The following is a 21,739-nucleotide window of genomic DNA, read 5'->3' on the forward strand; positions in this document are numbered from 1 at the left end:
GAGAAGCCCGCACACCGCAACGAAGAGTAGCCTCGCTCGCCACAACTAGAGAAAGCCCGCACGCAGCAACAAAGACCCAGTGCAGCCAAAAATTAAAAAAAAAAAAAAAAAAAAAAGAATGTATGAGGGTTCCAATTTGTCCACATCTGCACCAACACTAGTTATTTTCCTTTTTTCTTTTTAAGTGGTCATACTAATGGGCCTGAAGTAGTATCTCATTGTAGTTTTGACTTGCATTTCCCAAACAACTAATGACATTGAGCACCTTTTCATGTGGTTATTGGCCAGTTGCATATCTTCTTTGGAGAAATGCCTATTAAGATCCTTTGCCCCAAATGTTGAAAAGATGTTCAACATCGCTAATTATTAGAGAAGTGCAAATCAAACTACAATGAGGGGCTTCCCTGGTGGCACAGTGGTTGAGAATCTGCCTGCCAATGCAGGGGACACGGGTTCGAGCCCTGGTCTGGGAAGATCCCACATGCCACGGAGCAACTGGGCCCGTGAGCCACAATTACTGAGCCCGCGCGTCTGGAGCCTGTGCTCCGCAACAAGAGAGGCCACGATAGTGAGAGGCCCGCGCACCGCGATGAAGAGTGGCCCCCGCTTGCCACAACTAGAGAAAGCCCTCGCAGAGAAACGAAGACCCAACACAGCCATAAATAAAATAAATAAATTAATTTAAAAAAAAAAACAAAACAAAAAAACAAAAAAACTACAATGAGGTATCACCTCACACCGGTCAGAATGGCCATCATCAAAAAGTCTACCAATAATAAACGCTGGAGAGGGTGTGGAGAAAAGGGAACCCTCCTACACTGTTGGTGGGAATGTAAATTGGTACAGCCACTATGGAGAACAGTATGGAGGTTCCTCAAAAAACTAAAAATAGAGCTACCATATGATCCAGCAACCCCACTCCTGGGCATATCTGGAGAAAACCATAATTCAAAAAGATACATGCAACCCCAATGTTCACTGCAGCACTATTTACAATAGCCAAGACATGGAAGCAACCTAAATGTCCATCGACAGGTAAATGGATAAAGAAGATGTGGTATATATACACAATGGAATACTACTCAGCCATAAAAAAGAATGAAATAATGCCATTTGCAGCAACATGGATGGACCTAGAGATTATCATACTAAGTAAATGAGACAGAGAAAGACAAATATCATATATCACTTATATGTGTAATCTAAAAAAAATGATACAAATGAACTTATTCACAAAACAGAAACCAACTCACAGACAAAGAAAAACTTATGATTACCAAAGGGGAAAGGGTTGGGGGATAAATTAGGAGCCTGGGATTAACAGATACATACTACTTTATGTAAAATAGATAAACAACAAGGTCTTACTGTATAGCACAGGGAACTATGTTCAATATCTTGTAATAACCTATAATGGAAAAAGAATCTTAAAAAGGAATATATATGTATAATATATATATATCTGACTGAATCACTTTGCTGTACACCAGAAACTAACACAACATTTTAAATCAACTATACTTCAATTAGGAGAAAAAAGATCCTTTGACCATTTTTCAATTGGGCTATTTGTCTTTTTATTGTTGAGTACACACTGTTTTAGAGTTCCCACTCTGATGCTTACTACCTGTGGGACCTCAGATAAGTCATTTAACCTTTCTCTAATCAGTTACTTCATCTATATATTGGGAACAACAGTACCTGCCCCATAGGGCTGTGAGGATTAAATAAGATAGTCATTGATCATTAAATGGTAGCTATTATTGTTCAAAATAATATTTACACACACTTTTAGATATGTGTGTTCAGATGTGTGATGATGGTTTTCATTCTTATTGTTTCAAAAGTTTTTTTTACACTGGCTTTATTTTTAAACTATGAACTATCAAAATAGAAAAACTTTCAATAATAATATCATTACTCCGATTTTTATTTTAAAAATAGCTTGTGTGATTCTACAAACAAGAGTAAATAAAACTATAGAAGGATGTTTGTTAACAGCATTGTTTAAAACAGTAAACAAAACAAAACGAAACGAAATAATCCAAATATCCATCAGGAGGGGACTGTTTAAATTAACCGTGAAATATCCAAACAATGGACTATTGTGCAAATGTTAAAATATATGAGTAGCTCAAGATGTACCAATATGAAATTATCTCTAACACACGTCAAGTAAAAAAGCAAATTAAAGAATATTATATATTGTATGATTCCAACTGTGTATATAAAAAAGATATATATTCATAAGCATAAACGTATGAGCATGTGTGTATGCACAAGTGTGTATATGGTTCAACAGACATAAAAACAATTTGAACACCCAGACAAGAAATTTAACAGTGGTTACCTCTGGGGAATAGGGCTGCAAATGAAGCGGGGATGTAAACTTTTTTATATCTTCTATAGTTTAAAAAACGTTTTAACCACATATAATACTTTTCAATTTAAAAAAATCCTGTTAACTGTCAATCATATTTTTCTCAGTCACATCTATCCTAGTTACATAAAATGTAAATGAGAAAACCTGAATTAAAATAAATCACTCCTATTGATTTATTTTAATAAATAAATAAATAGGTAGAAACTGATCTGAATCTTAAGTTATTATAAAGCATACTTCAGTCCCTGTTTGGGTGACACAACTTGAGCATTTTAAGACAACTCAAGGAATTAAAATACAGGAGTGCTAGCTTTATACAGCAAAAAAACTTATTTCAACCGTAGTAACGTTCAGAACAACAGCATCTGAAAGAGTCCACATCAACCCTGATCATATGATCAAATGTATGATTTGTGTCAATTCTGAAGAAAATGTGACACCCTGAAAAAGCTTTAAAGAATGATTGCACAGATTCATACTTTCAACAAACATTTATTGAGCATCTACTATGCATTAAGCAATCTGTTAGGTACCAGAGACTATGATAAATACTAATAATGGAAGCATGTATAAAATGCTCTAGGGAATTCCCTGGCAGTCCAGTGGTTAGGACTTCGCGCTTTCACAGCCCAGGGCACGGGTTTGATCCCTGGTCAGGGAACTAAGATCCCGCAAGCCCCCCCGTCACCAACCCCAAGAAAAAAAGCTCTAATGGGCACAGAGCACAGGGATGGGAGAGATTCATTCTGACCCAGGCTGTCAGGGAAGAGAGATCTAGGACAGCTTCAATGAAGAATCCACATTTGAGCAGGGTCTAGGACTTCATCAGAGAATGGGAATGGAGGGAACTCCAGAAAGAGGGAAAAGCAGGAACAAATGCCTGAAGGTATCTGGCAAACACCTAGAGGCATCTGAGCCTGTGAATAATCCAGTATGGCCAGAAACCAGGGTACTGGGGAGAAGAGAAGTAGTCACAGAAAGGAGGCTATAAAGGTAGGCCTGAGAAAACCTGTGAGGGAATTTAGAGGTAACTGGATATGGCAAGACTGATATTTTTAAAAAGTACCCTCTTGATTAAAAAATGTAAGAAGATAATTACTTTAAAAGTCAGGATAGGGACTTCCCTGGTGGTCCAGTGGTTAAGAATCCGCCTTCCAATGCAGGGGACACAGGTTCAATCCCTGGTTGGGGAACTAAGATCCCACATGCCACAGGGCAACTGAGCCCGTGCAACAACTACTGAGCCCGTGCGCCACAACTAGAGAGACCACATGCCACAACTACTGAGCCTGTGTGCTCTGGAGCCCACAAGCCACAACTAGAAGGAAGCCAACGTGTCGCAACTAAGACCCAACACAGCCAAATAAATAAACATTTTTAAAAAAAGTAAGAAAATGAAAGTCAGGATAACAGTTATTTTGGAAGGAGGGAAGGTTTATGATTGGGATAGGGCACCTAGAGGGACTTTCGGCATGGCTGACAATGTTCCATCTCTTGATCTGGATGGAGATTTTAAGTATGTTTGCCTTGTAATACTGTATTAAGCTACTCATTTGATTGCTTGGTGTTTTGAATCCTTGTCTCATTTCACCATACAAAAAGCTGAAAAAGAAAAAAAAAGTACACCCTTTTGTGACACTGTGTAGTTAGACTAGGGAAGAGAGGGAACCAGCAAGAAGATAAGGAAAGAAGTTATGTTGTGTAGGTGTAAGATGAAGAGGGTGAAGCCCAGGGCAAGGACAATGGGAGTAAGGAGGAAATAAACCCATTTGAGAAACATCTTGAGAGTTAACTGCCAGAGGCTTAGAGAAGACACAGAGAGTAAGTTCACATTTGGACATATTGAGTATGAGATACCTTTGGGACTTCAAATACTACTTTTCCTTTTTAAACTTACGGCTTTCCTTTACTTTGGTACACATCCATCAATCATAATATTCTATTCCCTATCAGTCATAATTCAATTCTTGTTTTCGGCTTTCAAATAGGATAAAGAAGTGAGACGGGAGTAATTCTTGATGTAACAGCAGACTTGGAAAGAAAGGAGGAATATGGTAAAGAGAGATGTGTATAAACATACATAAAGGAGAAGCTCTTTGGTGAAATCAATGACTCAGTAGTGAAAGACAGAAATAAATTGGATAATATCCCAAGTGAACTATTCCACTAAAATGGAAGAAAGGATCTGTAAAGCAAGGGCTGTTGGGTCAAAGAGTTTCCCAACCTGATCAACAAAAATCAAAGGAGGGGACTCTATCATGCAGCCATGTTCATTTCTTCCTAGGTTCTTCCATGTAACCTAGGAAGAAATATAATAGAAATTTGAAGGTGAGAGAGATGGGCCAATGAGAAAGAGAAGAAAGCACAGTGGAGGAGTAGGTGATCTTACTTATGTACGAGCCAAAATGAACTGTCCTCACTTGAGAGAAGAATTAGATATCAGCAACTGTGTGTGTGAAATTAATTACAGAATGGGCCACAGCACCCCATGTGCCTAGAGTCCCATGCTGCTTTATCACAGAACAGGCACTCACCAAAGGCATGAACAACCAACTTTTATAATATGCACCTAGAAATATTAAGATTTTACCCTCACACCCTAGCTTTTTCTACTTCATGTTAATAATAAAACCTAGCTACTATTTATTGAAAAAATACTCTATGCCAGGCACAGTCTAAGCCCTCAGCATGCAGTACTTGGTTGAATCCTCACAGCAAGCCCATGACGTAGGTGCCAATATTCATCCTCCTATTACAAATAAACTTGGGTCCCTTCAAGTGGCACCTCTGGGGAAACAAGACATGAGGGAGAATGCATAGGACAGAACTGGGCCTGGGCCTGGGCCTGGCTCATACATAGTCCAACCCAGGTCACCAGGGTAAAACATTACATAGGGATTAGGAGTTAAGTCTCCAGTTGCTGATCATGAGTGATTTTGTGGGACCTTATCCTCAGCATGCCTATCTCCTCTGGCAACATGTGGCAGTGGTAGGCGGTTGGTAGTGATACTGAGATTTGGGATCCTGGCCAGCTCCCTGTTTCTTTCCATCAAAAATATGGCCAACATCTGGCAGCGTCAGCAAATGTCAAGATGAGTCTTCACTAATTCATACGTTACAAACTGGATTGTCAAAATTGGTCAAATTCCATTACAGAATTATAGTTCAGCTGCACTGAACACTAAATACATATGAGCCATTAGGTGGGCCTTTAAATCTCTTTGCTCTATGGAAATTTCTATTCTGGTAGTAGTTGTAAGAGATTTGATCTTTATCATACTTTTCCTGGCAGCAGTAAAATTCCATTTCCATCAACTCTGTTTCCTCTTAGGAAAGAAGTCTCTCAGGAAATACTCAAAACATTGTTTTTAACAAACTTCTCAAATTATGAATCATTTTCAACTGCCAGGAAAAAACTCCTGCCCCCACTGTTTTGCATCATAATATACCCACTGTTTTGCATCATAATATATTCCCTAAAATGACAGTTTTGGGGCAAGACATACTTACTTGACTTTGCTCAAGCAGTTCACTCTGCCTCAACTATCTTCTCCCTTAGATCTGCTTGTCCAAGTCCTACCAACTCATTCATTCAACAGTTATTTCCTGAGCACCCAGTAGTTTTTCAGATGCTAGGGGTTCAAGTAAGTGCATTAGAAATTAACTAGGCAGAGATTTGGGGATGATCATTGTAGGCAGTGGGACCATCATCTGACATGCTGAGAATTTCCTTCAAGGAAAAGTTTCCCAGAAGAGGAAACATTTAAAGCTAGCCCTTTAAGTACAAGCAGGAGGAGTTCAATGGAAGAGGAAAGGCATTTACGAAGGCTAAGAGGAAGGCCTCCAACGACAGGGAGCACAATTGAGCTGCTGCCTCAGAAATTCATCCTAATGTTTGTGCTGAAGGCTCGCTTCCAATGGGTTGCACCTGACCAATGACAGTACCTCAGGGACAGGACGGTACTGATCACTGACTTCTGGACTCCCCAAAGGCTTTTCTGAAACTTTCTTCAGCTGCGTAGCAGTCTAGAGAGCTTCCACCTAAGCTACTCTCTCTCCTCTTCACTAGGGGTCAGGCGTGCATCATGGACTTGCATCATGGGTACTCCCACCCTTCCCATCTCCCCCTCCCCCACCCCCCTTATCTCTCACATAGGTGGTTGGTTATAAAATCCTTGCCGTTTAATCCTAAATTTCTCCTTCTCAGAGGACCCAGACTAACACAGCGTTCTAGACAGAGGGCCCACCATGAGTTAACACCCAGAGGCATGAAAAATCATGACGTGCTCTGAGCACCTAGAAATATTGATTTTACCCTCACACCCTTACTTCTTCTACTGCATAATAATAATAAAACCTAGCTACCATTTATTGAACAAATATTCTATGCCAGGCACAGCGTAAGCCCTCACCATGCGTTACTTGGTTGAATCCTCACAGTAAGCCCATGATGTAGGTGCCGATATTCATCCCCCTATTACACTGTCCTTTTTTTTTTTTTGGCTGCAGCATGTGGGATCTTAGTTCCCTGACCAGGGATCGAATCTGCACCCCCTGCATTGGAAGCACAGGGTCTTAACCACTGGACCACCAGGGAAGTCCCATCATCCCCCTATTACAAATGAAGAAACCTGCATCCCTTCAAGTGGCACCTCTGGAGAAACTAGACATGAGAGAGAATGCATAGGACAGAACTGGGCCTGGGCACAAAGGAGCGCTTGCCTCATACATAGCCCAATCCAGGTCACCAGGGTATTGAGATTTGGGATCCTGGCCAGAGGGGTGGGTACAGAGGGAGAAGCTGGGCAAAATCAGAGAAGGCCTTTTATGTCCTGATAAGAAGCTTGGACTTGGTCCTCTGAGAAACAGGGAACCACCAGAAAGTTTTAAGCAGGGAAAGGGCATGTGTTTTCAAAAGACCGTTCTGCTGGCAGAATGAAGGATGGCCTGGAGTAAGCAGAAATGGAAGCATCTCTGTGTATGCTTCCATCTTGTCTGCTGGCTTGTGAGGTCCTAAAGAGTAGAATCATATTTTTTGTTTGTATGGCTTTAATCTCTACGCCTCTGTAATGATTAGGAAAGTGTTTAACACAAAGTAACTACTCAAGAGGCCACACCAAATCTACCAGGCTAGGCCTCACCTCACTGCCCAACATTTTAATTAAAACCACCCCAAAAGTTTAATGACCAACCTTTGAACATTCCTGCTTGGACACTGTAAGTCTCCGTCTAGGCAATCTAGAAAGGGAAAGTTACACATATGAAGGGTAGAAGTTCCTCTCAAAACTATCTCCCACCAACTACTTGTTTCATGAACTCTCTTTGAAGCTGCCATCAATCACATTTGTTGATCCTAATTGTGGGGACAAAGGTGGTCATTAAACATTTGGTTTTTGAAGGTTTACCAGGTCAATGAGCCAGATCAGGCTTAAGACCCAGAGGTCTTATGCAAAGAACACTGGACAAAAACCAAAATTGGGTTCTGGACACTGGCGCAATATCCAAAGGTGATCTTTGGGAAAACATATCCCATAGGTCTATTTTTTCATCGTAAAGCAGAAATAAGACCTACCCTACTTAAGGTGTCAATTATATTAGAAGATGTTATCAAGGTGCTTTGAAAACAGTAGTATGTAAAATACTGGGGTTTTTTTTTTAATTAATTAATTAATTTATTTATTTTTGGCTGTGTTGGGTCTTCGTCTCTGTGCGAAGGCTTTCTATAGTTGGGGCAAGCGGGGGCCACTCTTCATCGCGGTGCGCGGGCCTCTCACTATCGCGGCTTCTCTTGTTGCGGAGCACAGGCTCCAGACGCGCAGGCTCACTAGTTGTGGCTCACGGGCCTAGTTGTTTCGCGGCATGTGGGATCTTCCCAGACCAGGGCTCGAACCCGTGTCCCCTGCATTGGCAGGCAGATTCTCAACCACTGCGCCACCAGGGAAGCCCCAGCAGGAGGTTTTAAATCAAATTTCAAACTGATTTAGTAAACCGGTATTGTTTTGACTTAGAGGTGGGTAAAAAATAGAGGAAACTAAGTCCATTCTTATAAAAAGGAACTTGCTCTAGGCTATTTTGGCAAAAGAATTAAACAAACAACTACAGAAATCATTTTCCAAACCCAAATTAATTATTTCCAGTTATAAAGTACGTTTAATGGTAGGAAATTAATAATGATGACAGTAATGGACACCATTATATTGAGCACATTCTATGCGTACGGCACTTTACCTGTATTATCTTTATTCCTCATAACAACCAAAGTTAACAGTCTGTCTACATTTCAAATTAAAAACAAAATAAAAAAATGAGTCTCAGAGAGACAAATGTGCCATAAATCAAGTAAATGGCAGAGATAAGATGAAAACCAAGATATCTAAAAATCTCAGGTTTTTAGATGGCAATAAAAGGTGGTAGAACGTTTCTCCCTTTCCTAATCTCAGTCAATCTTTCCTCCACCCTCCCGGCAGTCCTGCCCCTCGCCCCCCATACCCAACCCGGTTCCCTGCCCCGCCCCTCCCCTGCCACATTCAGACACTCACTTCCAGAGAGGGGCATTAAAGTGTAATGGGTTGATTACCCAAACAAACAAAAAACACCAATGAGAGAAATCAAAGACATAAGTAATTGGAGAGATATAGCGTTCATGGATCAGAGGACTCAGTATCATCAATATTGCAATTCTCTCCCAAATTAATTTATAGATTCAGTTCATCCCCAATTCAGCATTCAAGTCAATGCTCAATAAAATCTAAGCCGGCTTCTTTTTTAGAAATTTACAAGATGATTCTAAAATTTATATGGAAAAACAATCTAGGATAACCAAGACAATTTCAAAAAAGAAAAAGCTGAAGGACTCAAACCAACTGATCTAGAGGTTTACTATAAAGGTACACTATTCAAGACAGTGTGATACTGGTAGAAAGATAAACACATAGATCAATGGAACAGAATCTGATCCATACATATACAGGCATACCCCAGAGAATATTGTGGGTTTGGTTCCAGACTAGCACAATAAAGTGAATATTGCAATAAAGTGAGTCACACAAATTTCTTGGTTTCCCAGTGCATATATAAAAGTTAAATTTACACTATACTGTAGTCTATTAAGTGTACAATAGCATTATGTCTAAAAAAAAACACCAATGTACATACCCTGATTAAAAGATACTTTATTTTTATTGCGAAAAAACACCAACCATCATCTGAGCCTTCAGCAAGTGGTAATCTTTTTGCTAGTGGAGGGTTTGAAATATTATGAAAATTACCAAAATGTGACACAGAGACATGGAGTGAGCAAATGCTGTTGGAAAAATGCAGCCGACAGACTTACCTGACACAGGGTTGCCACAAAACTTCAATTTGTAAAAATCGCAGTATCTGCAAAGTGCAATAAAGCAATGTACAAAAAATGAGGTAGGCTTGTATATGGTCAACTGATTTTTGATGAAGATGCCAACTTAATTCAATAGACAAAGGATAGTCTTTTTGTCTTTCAACAAATGATGCTGGAACAATGGGACATATCTATATTTTAAAAAAAGAACCTCAACCCAAACCTCACTGTATACATCTAACTTGAAATGGATCATAGACTGAAACATAAAACCTAATGCTACAAAACGTCTAGAATAAAACAGAAGTAAATCTTCATGATCCTAGGTCTGGTAATTATTTCTTATATAGGACAGAAGAAGCATGAACCATAAAAGAAAAAGTGATCAATTGAATTTCATCAAAACTTAAAACTTTTGCTCTTTAAAGGATATTAAGAAAATTTTAAAAATAAAAAGACAAGCCACAAACTGGAATTAAAAAAAAAAAAAAGGTACAGTCACTTTGAAATACAGTTTGACAATTTCTTACGAAGTTAAACACACATCATAAAACCCAGCCATCCCACTCCCTGGTATTTACTCAAGAGAAATAAAAATATATGTCTACCCAAAACCTGAACTGTAAATGATTACAACTTTATTCATAATCACTGCAAAATGTTAAACTATCCAAATGTCCATCAATTGGTGAATGGATAAACAGATTGTTGTACATTCATATAATGTAATTCTACTCAGCAATAGAATGCAGCAAACTACTGATAAATTCAATGACATGGATGACTCTCAAAAGCATTATGCTAAGCAAAATAAGCCAGATTCGAAAGGCTACATATTATTTTTTTAGTATTTATTTAATTAATTTATTTATTTGGCTGCACCGGGTCTTAGTTGCGGCACGCGGGATCTAGTTCCCTGACCAGGGATCGAGCCTGGCCCCCCTGCATCTGGAGCGTGGAGTCTTAACCACTGGACCACCAGGGAAGTCCCAAAGGCTACGTATTTTGATTTCACTTATACGAGGTTCTGGAAATGAGAAAACTATAGAGACAGAAATCAGAGCAGTGGTTGCCAGGGGTTGGCAACATAGGGAGGACACTGCTACAAAGGAGCATGAGGGAACACTTTGGGTGACAGAAAATTCTATTGCCTTGATTTCAGTGGTGGCCACAAGCTATATTAAGTTTGTCAAAATTCATAGACTTGTACATACCTAAAAAGTGTGAATTTTACTTTATGTAAAGTATATCTCAATAAACCTAAAGAAAAGCATACTATCTCAGAAATGGCCGACTATTTTAGGCAGAGATCTACATCTAATAGAACTAAAACTGCTGAGTTTTGACTGAAAGTTCAAGATCCATGATTAAAGAACAGGAAGACAAGGAGGACAAAGTTCATGACAGTGCTGTGTGTCTTTCACTGCTCATTGATATAACTATGTAAAAAAAAAAGGGCTCTCGTAAGAAGGAGATAAATGTATATATAATTTAGGACCAAAATACCCCATTTGCTATTTATTTGAAACAGATCAACTTAAAATGATAAATGGCCACTAATTGTTCTCACCAATTGCTTGAGTTTGTAGATGTCTCATTCAAAGTATTGCTTAATAAAGACAGGAACTTGTTCAAGTACTAATTCCCCTCACTTTACAACTGTTACGATTTACCAGAGCAGGAAAGAAGCATTTTCATTCTGTGCAATTTCTTTCTCTTGATTAGAGTTTTGAAGAGACACGCGAGAAGCTTATCTTGGCAGCAGAGGCTGCCAGGTAGGAGAAGGTGAAGAGTTGTCCAACCTTCCCCCCACCCCCGAAGGGCCTTTCTCCCTGTATGGCAGGCAGGCTGTTCAGTGATAGTTGCAGGCAGGTGTCTAGCCATGGATAAGCCAGTGAGCGTGGTCCTAGGTTGGCAGGGAGCTACAGTCAAAACAATGGTAGGAGTCTTTTAAGTAGCATTCTCAGTGCTCCAAGGGAGACCTAAAGTGAAAAATAAGACTATAGAAGACTTGTCTTCATTTCTTTACTCATCCATTCATCCAACACATATCTATTGACTGCCCATTCTGGGCCAGTCTCTGTGTTAAGGCTGAAGACACAGAGATAACTGCCTGGTGTAGAGTAGTTCACAATCTTTGGGTGGCAGGCATGGGGGTGTATAAGGGGCAATAGCAGCCAACAGGTCAAAGTACACCTTAATGGAAAAGGAAGGTCAGAGTTGTGATTTACTCCTCCCTGTGTACCATCTTCCATCAGGCTTTCACAGTGCCCCGGGAGTTCACCGTGGAGACGAGACCGGCAGTCATTCCAGGTAGCAGGAACAACATATGCAAGAGAAGTGTGAGTAAGCACGATGTAGCCAGGAAACTGCATGAAATTCAGGGGCACTGAGAGCCTGATGAAAAATGGTGTGTATGGGACTGGAGAGGCAGGCATGAACCAGAAGGCTGAGGGCTTCATAAGTTGTGTCAAAGAGCTAGATGTCTGTTTGCGGGGTAAACAATGGGGAGCCTATTAGCAGGGGAGTAACAAACGAAGACTTGCATTTAGAAAGATGATTCCAAGGGCAAGTCAAGGATAGACAGAGGCAGAAAGGAGGCTCTCCTCTCTACTGAGTAGCTGAAAAGCTGGTGGTGGACCAGAAAGTTGGTGTTAATTGAAGTGGCAGAAAGAGCTCCTCCATGAACCAACCTTCAGTCATGCAGAAGAAATGACCCATTCCCCTACCCACTGCATGCCTCTAGCTAGCAATCATGATTGTTTATTTCTCTATCCCCCCTGGAGTAGCAGCTCTCTAAGGACAGGAATGGTGACAAACACACACACACAGAGACACACAGACACACACACACACATGAATGCCTGGCTAAAAGCAGACGTTGAGTAACTGTTGACTGAATGAATAAGTGAATAAATATATGAATGAATTGATAGTTTGGGGCCCAAGAAACCAGTTGAGAGCTGTTGAAAATGTTATTGATGGGTTATTTTGGGAGTTGGTAAGTTACCCATCACATGGAAAGTTGAACTAGATGTCTTTGAAAGTCTCTTCCAATGTGAAGATTTATGATTTGAGGCCACTCCCTGTGAAAGTAACAAGTGGCTGAAAAGGGGATACATGAGATTTGTTCTAAGGAAAGACAAAAAAATGATCAAATAAAAAACGTCAAGGAGTGAGTTTATAATATCAGGGAATAACAAACTAAGGCAGCTAAAAGGTGACAGATTTTTATAAAGAGAATGGAAAACACTGACTGTCATAATTAAGCTTCTGAAGGCAGGCAGTATGGTAGATCAGGCCCTGTCATCTATACAGACACCTCCATATTGGAGGGAAGGAATTGGAGGGAAGGTGCTTGGAGATGGACTCAGAAGCAAGCTCTAGGAGGAAATCCAGGTAGGCAAGAGAGCATAATTGGCAAAGGAGAGTGGGCAGCAACAGGCAGAGGTCCAGATAGGTGGTCAATGAGCAAACATCAGGATACTCAGCAAGGAGAAAGCAGACAGAATACTATAACAGGTAAATCTGGTAAAAAGCAATTGGTCAGTGAGCATCAACAAAATCAACAATGGGTAGCAGAGTCCCAAACACAGGCATGGGTCCAGGCAGAGTTCAAGTTCCGGAGAGGCCTGGCTAAAAGAAAGCATATTTCTACCCTTGGAGTAACTGCGGTACCAACCACTATACCCAGACAAGGACTTCACAGAGGGGCCCAGGTTCTGGCATGGAAGTAAAAGGCCAGTCTTAATTACAAGGAACTAAGCAAGAGCAGCCTTAAAAAATGTAAGCACACAAAGTCAGAATGAGACTAGCAGACATGCCGATCTGCTGAGCTGGCAGCCAGAGGTTCCCAAATTCTCTCCAGCTCAGGACAGGCTGGGGCCCAAAGCCTCGTTCAGGGCTGACCTGCCCCAACTCTGTCCACTGGAGAGCAGTGAAGACATGGAAGTCAGCAGGCCCTCACAGCCCTCCCAACATCAGACAGCATGAGGCAAGGCCATGAGCAGAGAAGATCGGCAATGAAAGAGAAAGAGCGAGCCTGTCACATGGGAAGGACCAAGGAAGAGGAATATGGAATTCAGTGTATAGAGATCTCTGTTCACCCACCTCCACTTTCTCTACCTACCACCACTTCCCTAATCCAGAATACATATCTTAAAAAGCTCTATGGCTCATAGCTATTACCCAGAAATCTTTTTCCTAATGTACTGTATCATATCGTACCATGGAATTGGGTAGACAGCCCATATTGCTACTCTTGTTTCCCATTCTGAACCACAAACTTACATGGTCTTGAGGGGTATAAGCAATGCTCTGACCTATCCACTCTTACTATATGGATGAAAATCTGATGACCACCGAGGGAAGTCACATAATAAAACTACCCCCAGGCTTCCCTGGTGGTGCAGTGGTTAAGAATCTGCCTGCCAATGCAAGGGACACGGGTTCGAGCCCTGGCCCGGGAAGATCCCACATGCCGCCGAGCAACTAAGCCCGTGCGCCACAACTACCGAGCCTGCACTCAAGAGCCCGCGAACCACAACTACTGAGCCCATGTGCCACAACTACTGAAGCCTGTGTGCCTAGAGCCCGTGCTCCACAACAAGAGAAGCCACCACAATGAGAAGCCCCCGCACCGCAATGAAGAGTAGCCCCCGTTCACCGCAGCTAGAGAAAGCCCGCGTGCAGCAACGAAGCCCCAACGCAGCCAAAAATAAAAACAAACAAATAAATAAATAAATGTATTAAGAAAAAAAAAAAACCTACCCCCAAAACTACACAAGTAGTGGCAGAGCTTATGATAACACCCAGATGTCTCTGCTCCTTTCATGTTTGCAGTGTCATCAAATCTGGTAGAGATGTCTGTTATTAGGAAGAAAAATTGAGTTAAATGCATTCATTCCTAATTTTTAACCCTTCCCACTGAGCTCACACACAGCCCAACAGAAAACCTCTTTCCATCTGCACAGACGTTCCTTGATACATGACAGAATGAAAATCCACTAGAGGCTACACAATTTAGATTATCTGACTCCAAAGCAAGAGAAAGCCTCAAGCAATACCATCTGATTATGCGATTTTGCTGCTGTGGAGAATTAATCAAATTCATCCTAGAGGTTCATCTGCTGCATGACACACTCATTCTTTGATAGCAAAACTCTTCTTTTCCTAGTACTTTCTTTTTTTTTTAAATTAATTTATTTTAATTTATTTATTTTTGGCTTGCTGGGTCTTTGTTGCTGTGCGCGGAATTTCTCTAGTTGCAGTGAGCGGGGGCTACTCTTCGTTGTGGTGCATGGGCTTCTCATTGCGGTGGCTTCTCTTGTTGCAGAGCATGTGCTCTAGGAACATGGGCTTCAGTAGTTGTGGCACGTAGGCTCAGAAGTAGTGGCTCGCGGGCTCTAGAGCACAGGCTCAGTAGTTGTGGCGCATGGCCTTAGCTGCTCCGTGGCATGTGGGATCTTCCCGGACCAGGGCTCGAACCCGTGTCCCCTGCATTGGCAGGCAGATTCTCAACCATTGCGCCACCAGGGAAGCCCTTCCTAGTGCTTTCTGATCTTCATCTGTTACTGTGACTAGCATTTGAAAGAATGTAAATAAGCAGGAGGTTGCTTGATCCCTAATATCTATATAATCCTTTGTACTTATACAAAAGCTGGGAAGATAGAAAGGGTCTCATTTCCACTATTACTTCTGAATATAAAATGAGTGAAAAGAGAAGGTAAGAAAGTCTAATAACTGGTAAATCATGAATAATTGAGATGCCATAACATTTGAAGAATGTGATTTAAATTATTTAACAATATTCATCAGTGGTCAAACAGAATTTTGTTGAAAAACTCAGTATATTCAGAAAAGCTAAACAAATATACACTGTACACCAACAACTTGACCTTGACCAACTTTTGTTACCTACAAAGTATTGGCTATTCCTTAAATATGGTTTATTTCTCCAATTAATAAGAGTGGGCCTTGGGGGGAATAAAACCCTAAAATTTACCTAAAACCATGTTTTCTTTAACTCAAAGTAACATCTGTTGAATAAATAAATGAAATGAACCATATTCCTCTCCAGAATCATACAGGTAGAAAAATCAGTAAAAATCTGTTTTAAAAAAGACTAACTTCACAGTGAAGAAACCTGACAAATGCTACCCCAGCCAAGTGATCAAGTTAACATCATCAGTAGAAAGTCATGTTGATATTATGCATGGTGGATAAGATGCGATGAGGACAGCCCTTCACTTCTCCAGTCTTCCTCCTAAAAAGCCATAATCCACATCTTATCTTGAGAAAAACATCAAACAAATCCTAACTGAGGGATTTGCTACAAAATCCCTAACCGGTACTCCTCAAAACTGTCAACGTCATCAAAACCAAGGAAAGTTTGAGAAACTGTCACAGCCAAGAGGAGCCTAAGGAGACAGGATGACTAATTATGGTACGGTATTCTCGATGGGATCCTGGAACAGAAAAAAGGACATTAGGGACAAACTGAAGAAATGTGAATGAAGTATGGACTTTAGTTAGTAATAACATAACAATATTGGTTCATCAATTGTGACAAATGTACCATTACTAATATAAGATAATAATAAGGGAAACTGTGTAGGGCATATGTGAACTCTCTGTACCATCTTTGCAAAGTTCCTATAAATCTGAAATTATCCTAAAATGAAAAGTTTACGAAAAAAGTTTAAGACGAATTCTAAAAATAAGTACTGAATTCTTCCAGGTGCTGAACAGATACAAATATATAAGAAATATTAGACAGTAACATTAACAAATTAAGAGTATAAACCTAAATATTCTTTGACTGTTTTTTGGGGGGGGGGCATATCTCTCAAATTGAGGGAGTCCTCTTAGACCTTATTAGCCAGAACTTGGATTAATAAATGTACGCAGCTAAAGGACTTCCCTGGTGGCACAGTGGTTAAGGATCCGCCTGCCAATGCAGGGGACACGGGTCCGAGCCCTGGTCCGGGAAGATCCCACATGCTGTGGAGCAACTAAGCCCGTGCGCCACAACTACTGAGCCTGCGCTCTAGAGCCCACTAGCCACAACTACTGAGCCCATGTGCCACAACTACTGAAGCCGGTGCGCCTAGAGCCCGTGCTCCGCAACAAGAGAAGCCACCGCAATGAGAAGCCCACACACCTCAACGAAGAGCAGCCCCCGCTCGCTGCAACTAGAGAAAAGCCCGTGCGCAGCAACAAAGACCCAACATAGCCATAAATAAATAAATAAATAAATAAATGTGCGCAGCTAAAAAATCCCCCAATTTTTTCTATTTGCCTTATGATAGATGTATTAACTTAAGTTATTTATATATCTAATTATAATGAGGCATGTTGCTTGCTATTTTCCCTACTGAGGAGTCAACCTAGAATCCAAAACTACTAATAATATACTAAAGGTTAACTTCACCAAAAAGTTTATTGTTTACTTTCTGTGTGCCTTTCAATCTTTCTGAGAAGTGCTTTAAGTGTATTTTAGGAGCCAAGAACATGAATTAGGGATGCGGTGAGGAAGAGTAAGTGGGGCTGCTGGAGACAATGTTCCCGTGGAGCTGACCCTCGTCATCAGTCTCTGAGCAAGTACTGTCACTTGTTTTAATTCCTTCTCCCTCATCCTTTGCTCCCTTTAAATCTGGTGCTTTCTAGGAATGAACCTTCTTTATGACATATGCTGTATATTATTTGGTTTGAAGAAGCCTTGAGCTTGTGAAGTAAAGCGATGTTCTTTTTCAAAGCTCTCAGTTCTTAAAATATCAGAACTTGCAAAAAGCACATGCAGGGTTGTTATTATCCCTTCAGATCAATAGCTCAGTCACTGCTATGAGATATTAAAAAAGGAGTTAGGAAGACAAGCAAATCTTTTGGGCTGCATCTATTCTGGCAAAAGAAGCACAGTAGAGAGGCACCGACATATTAAAAACCATTTTAGCAAGTGAGTTCTTGCCAAGCAAAAGAAAATCCTGGGCCACTCTATCTACCCAAATGTTTTCATAGAGGTTTTAGCTAGCAGGCAATTAAATTCTAGGAGCAGCTACAGGCAAACAGAGGCTTGGAGGCTAAGGAATGAGAGTATATGTGGGCAACAGCTAGACACAGGAGCATTTGCAAAAGCACGTTAGGTTCCCCTAACTTCCCCAGAACAAATATTCACTTTAATTTCAAATCCCTTCATCAGCTGAAATATACTTCACAATTTAAATAAGCATTTGAGGTCGGGGAGGGAGGAAGGCGGCAAGATGGTGTTGGAAAGCACTATGGTTTGCGTGGACAACAGTGAGTATATGCGGAATGGGGACTTCTTACCCACCCGGCTACAGGCCCAACAAGACACCGTCAACATAGTCTGTCACTCCGAGACCCTCAGCAACCCTGAGAACAACGCGGGCCTCATCACCCTGGCCAATGACTGAAGTGCGGACCACACTCACCCCTGACACCGGCCGCATCCTCTCTAAGCTCCACACTGTCCAACCCAAGGGCAAGATCACCTTCTGCACTGGCATCTGCATGGCCCATCTGGCCCTGAAGCACCCACAGGGCAAGAATCACAAGATGCGAATCACTGCCTTTGTGGGAAGCCCCGTGGAGGACAGTGAGAAGAATCTGGTGAAACTGGCTAAACGCCTCAAGAAGGAGAAAGTAAATGCTGACATTATCAATTTTGGGGAAGAGGAGGTGAACACAGCAAAGCTGACCGCCTTTGTAAACACACTGAATGGCAAAGATGGAACCGGTTCTCATCTGGTGACAGTGCCTCCTGGGCCCAGCTTGGCTGATGCCCTCATCAGTTCTCCGATTCTGGCTGGGGAAGACGGCGCCATGCTGGGTCTTGGTGCCAGTGACTTTGAATTTGGCATGGACCCCAGTGCTGATCCTGAGCTGGCCCTGGCCCTGCGAGTCTCTGTGGAAGAGCAGCGGCAGCCGCAGGAGGAGGAGGCGTGGTGGGCAGCTGCTGCCTCTGCCGCTGAGGTGGGAATTGCTACGACTGGGGCTGAAGACTCGGACGATGCCCTGCTGAAGATGACCATCAGCCAGCAGGAGTTTGGCCGCACTGGGCTCCCTGACCTAAGCAGTATGACTGAGGAAGAACAGAATGTTTATGCCATGCAGATGTCCCTCCAGGGCGCAGAATCTGGCCAGGCAGAATCAGCTGACATTGATGCCAGTTCAGCCATGGACACATCTGAGCCCGCCAAGGAGGAGGATGACTGTGACGTGATGCAGGACCCCGAGTTCCTTCAGAGTGTCCGGGAGAACCTTCCAGGTGTGGATCCCAACAATGAGGCCATCTGAAATGCCATGGGCTCCCTGGCCTCCCAGGCCACCAAGGATGGCAAGAAGGACAAGAAGGAGGAGGACAAGAAGTGAGACTGGAGGGAAAAGGGGGCTGAGCCTGTTCAGGGGGCCGAGTAGGGTGGGGTGGGATATAGGGTTAGATGTGCTGTCTGTAACCACTGCAACCGAAATAAAGCTTGGCAACTTTTTTTCTTTAAAAATAAATAAATAAATAAATAAATAAATAAATAAATAAATAAATAAATAAATAAATAAGCATTTGAAACATGTCAACTGCATATACCTGTCTCCCGATTAAAGTAAAACTTAAAAGGAAACACCAAAAAATAATGGAGAAGGCCCCACTCAGCGAGAAAGATGTTATCTGGAATCTCATATTTAAAAAACAAACTCTTGGGACCTCCCTGGCAGTCCAGTGGTTAAGACTCTGCGCTCCCAATGCAGGGGGCATGGGTTCGATCCCTGGTCAGGGAACTAAAATCCCGCATGCCACATGGTAGCAAAAAAAACAAAAAACCCACAACTCTTGGGCTACACTTAGTGACTTGTTTCCAAAGAGTACAGTATGGAAAAGAGGAAAAACAGCAGCTTTAAAGTGGAGGAATCAGGTAAACACTACTTTAGACAGGTGATCAAGGTCAATGCCAACCATGATAAGTCATGTTAATAATTTGTACTCTTTACACCTGAAACTAACACAACATTGTAAATCGACTATACTTCAATAAAAAAAATTTTTTTAAATGTACTCTTGATATGGTGTAATGAAAATGGCATTTCACCTCACCAGTCTTCCTCTCAAAACTCAATAAGCGCCAGTCTAATCATAAGAAAAACGGACAAATCCCAATTGAGGGACATTCTACAAAATATGCGACTAGTATTCCTCAAAACTGTCAATGTCATCTAAACCAAAGAAAGTCTGAGAAACTGTCACAGCCAAGAGGAATCTAATGAGATATAACTAAATGTGATGTGGTATCCTGGCTAGGATCCTATAACAGGAAAATGACATTAATGGAAAACTGAGAAAATCTGAATGATTAAGTATGGATTTTAGTTAATAATAATGCATCAATATTGGTTCATCAATTGTGACAAATGTACATTACTAGCATGAGATGTTAATAATATAGGAAACTGCACGTGGGGTGTGAAAACTCTGTACCATGTACGCAACTTTTCTGTAAATCTAAAACTATTCTAAAATTTAAAGTTTTTAAAAACATTGAAAAAAATCTTTTGTTGGTTATCTCCCTTCTCCATTCAAATCCTGTGCTTCTAACCAAATATTACAAAGAGAATCAATGAGCCTTGGGCATCTGTTATATATGAGAAAGAAACCTGCAATTAACTTCCTATGGATCACTTAATAGTCACCAGGTGGGAATGGTTTGTCAACAGTGTCCTTGAGTCAAACATGGTGCAAATTTAAAGTCAATGGCAAAATCGGGGATGAGTGACCTTTAACAATGCAGTCAATCCATCAGCAAAAGTTTGATGATGTAGCACAGCCCTGAAATCTAAACACAGCCAAGAATATGCACATCTAAACCTTGCGAATACTTCAAAATGCATTAGATATAAATCTAGAAACTATGACAACCTAAGCTTTAGCAAAAATCATTTTGACCCTGTATAATAAACATTAAAAAATTAATGGGACTTCCCTGGCAGTCCAGTGGTTAAGACTCCTCACTTCCACTGCAGGGGGCATGGGTTTGATCCCTGGTCGGGGAACTAAAATCCCACATGCCACGCAGTGCGGCCAAAAAAAAATTAAAAGCAAAGCACTCCAACACTAGAATCATGGGCATTACCAGTTTTACAAGCATTTCCTGGAATCAGATGGCACTAGATAAAAGTTAGATTCAGAGGGGGGAAGGTTGAAAAATATTATGGAATTTCTAAAGTCCAGGTTTGGGTTGATTGATCAAGCAGACCTTGTTTACATTTCAGTTGATATCTGAAGACAATTGATAAAATGGGGGTGGGGGAGGGTGGCAGCTGAAAAGTAGTTTATTACCACCCACTGTTGATTAGAAACAATGTACCTAATTTCAAAAGTAGGTTTAAGTTGCACTTCATATTTTACTTAGTCAGAGTCAACCTTCAGTCAGTATTTTTTGTTTGTTTGTTTGTTTTTTCAGTCAGTATTTTTATAGAACCCTGGTTCTCAAACATTATTCTGTATCAGCATCACCTGGAGGGTGTGTTACACCAGATTGTCAGGCCCCACCCGCAGCTTCTGATACAGTAGGTCTGAATCAGAAGCCTGGGCATTGCATTTCTAACAGCTCCCAGGTGATGCTGATACTTGTCTTTTATAAACATTCCAACAACTTTAAAAAACCTATGATCAAATGTAAGCACCTCAATAAAATCTAAAACCAAATTTAAATAATTTGGGAATTTTCTGCCCTTTTTCTTTAGCAACAAGTATTTCTTAAGAATTTATTCCAGTACTCAGCACTATACCAGACACTGGCCCTGGGCACAGAGCACTAAGTAAAAGCACACGTGCCCTTTTAAATTTTGTTCTAGGGGGAAGGCAGCTAATAACTAGCTCCAAGATTCATTATTAATTACAGTTGCAGAAAGACCTAAGTAAGAGAAGTACAAGGTGCTATGAGACCCCATTGAGACTGGGTGGTCTGACCGCAGCGGGGGGTCGGAAGGTTTCCTTAAGGATGCTTGAGTTT

General features: G+C 41.2%; 2 protein-coding genes across 7 annotated transcripts in view; one reads left to right on the forward strand and one right to left on the reverse strand.

Moving 5' to 3' along the window:
• Nucleotides 1-21,739, reverse strand: part of ATP11C (ATPase phospholipid transporting 11C) — a 166,697-nt gene that overhangs the window by 122,666 nt on the left and 22,292 nt on the right. The gene's annotated exons all lie outside the window — the stretch shown is intronic.
• On the forward strand, nucleotides 17,958-19,132 carry LOC132357360 (26S proteasome non-ATPase regulatory subunit 4-like). The gene is given in 2 exon segments (XM_059910751.1): nucleotides 17,958-18,147; nucleotides 18,149-19,132. Coding segments are annotated over 2 exon segments (1,056 nt in total). The 5' UTR covers nucleotides 17,958-17,977; the 3' UTR covers nucleotides 19,035-19,132.

This window comes from Balaenoptera ricei, chromosome X, assembly GCF_028023285.1.
Source record: "Balaenoptera ricei isolate mBalRic1 chromosome X, mBalRic1.hap2, whole genome shotgun sequence".
NCBI lineage: Eukaryota > Metazoa > Chordata > Mammalia > Artiodactyla > Balaenopteridae > Balaenoptera > Balaenoptera ricei.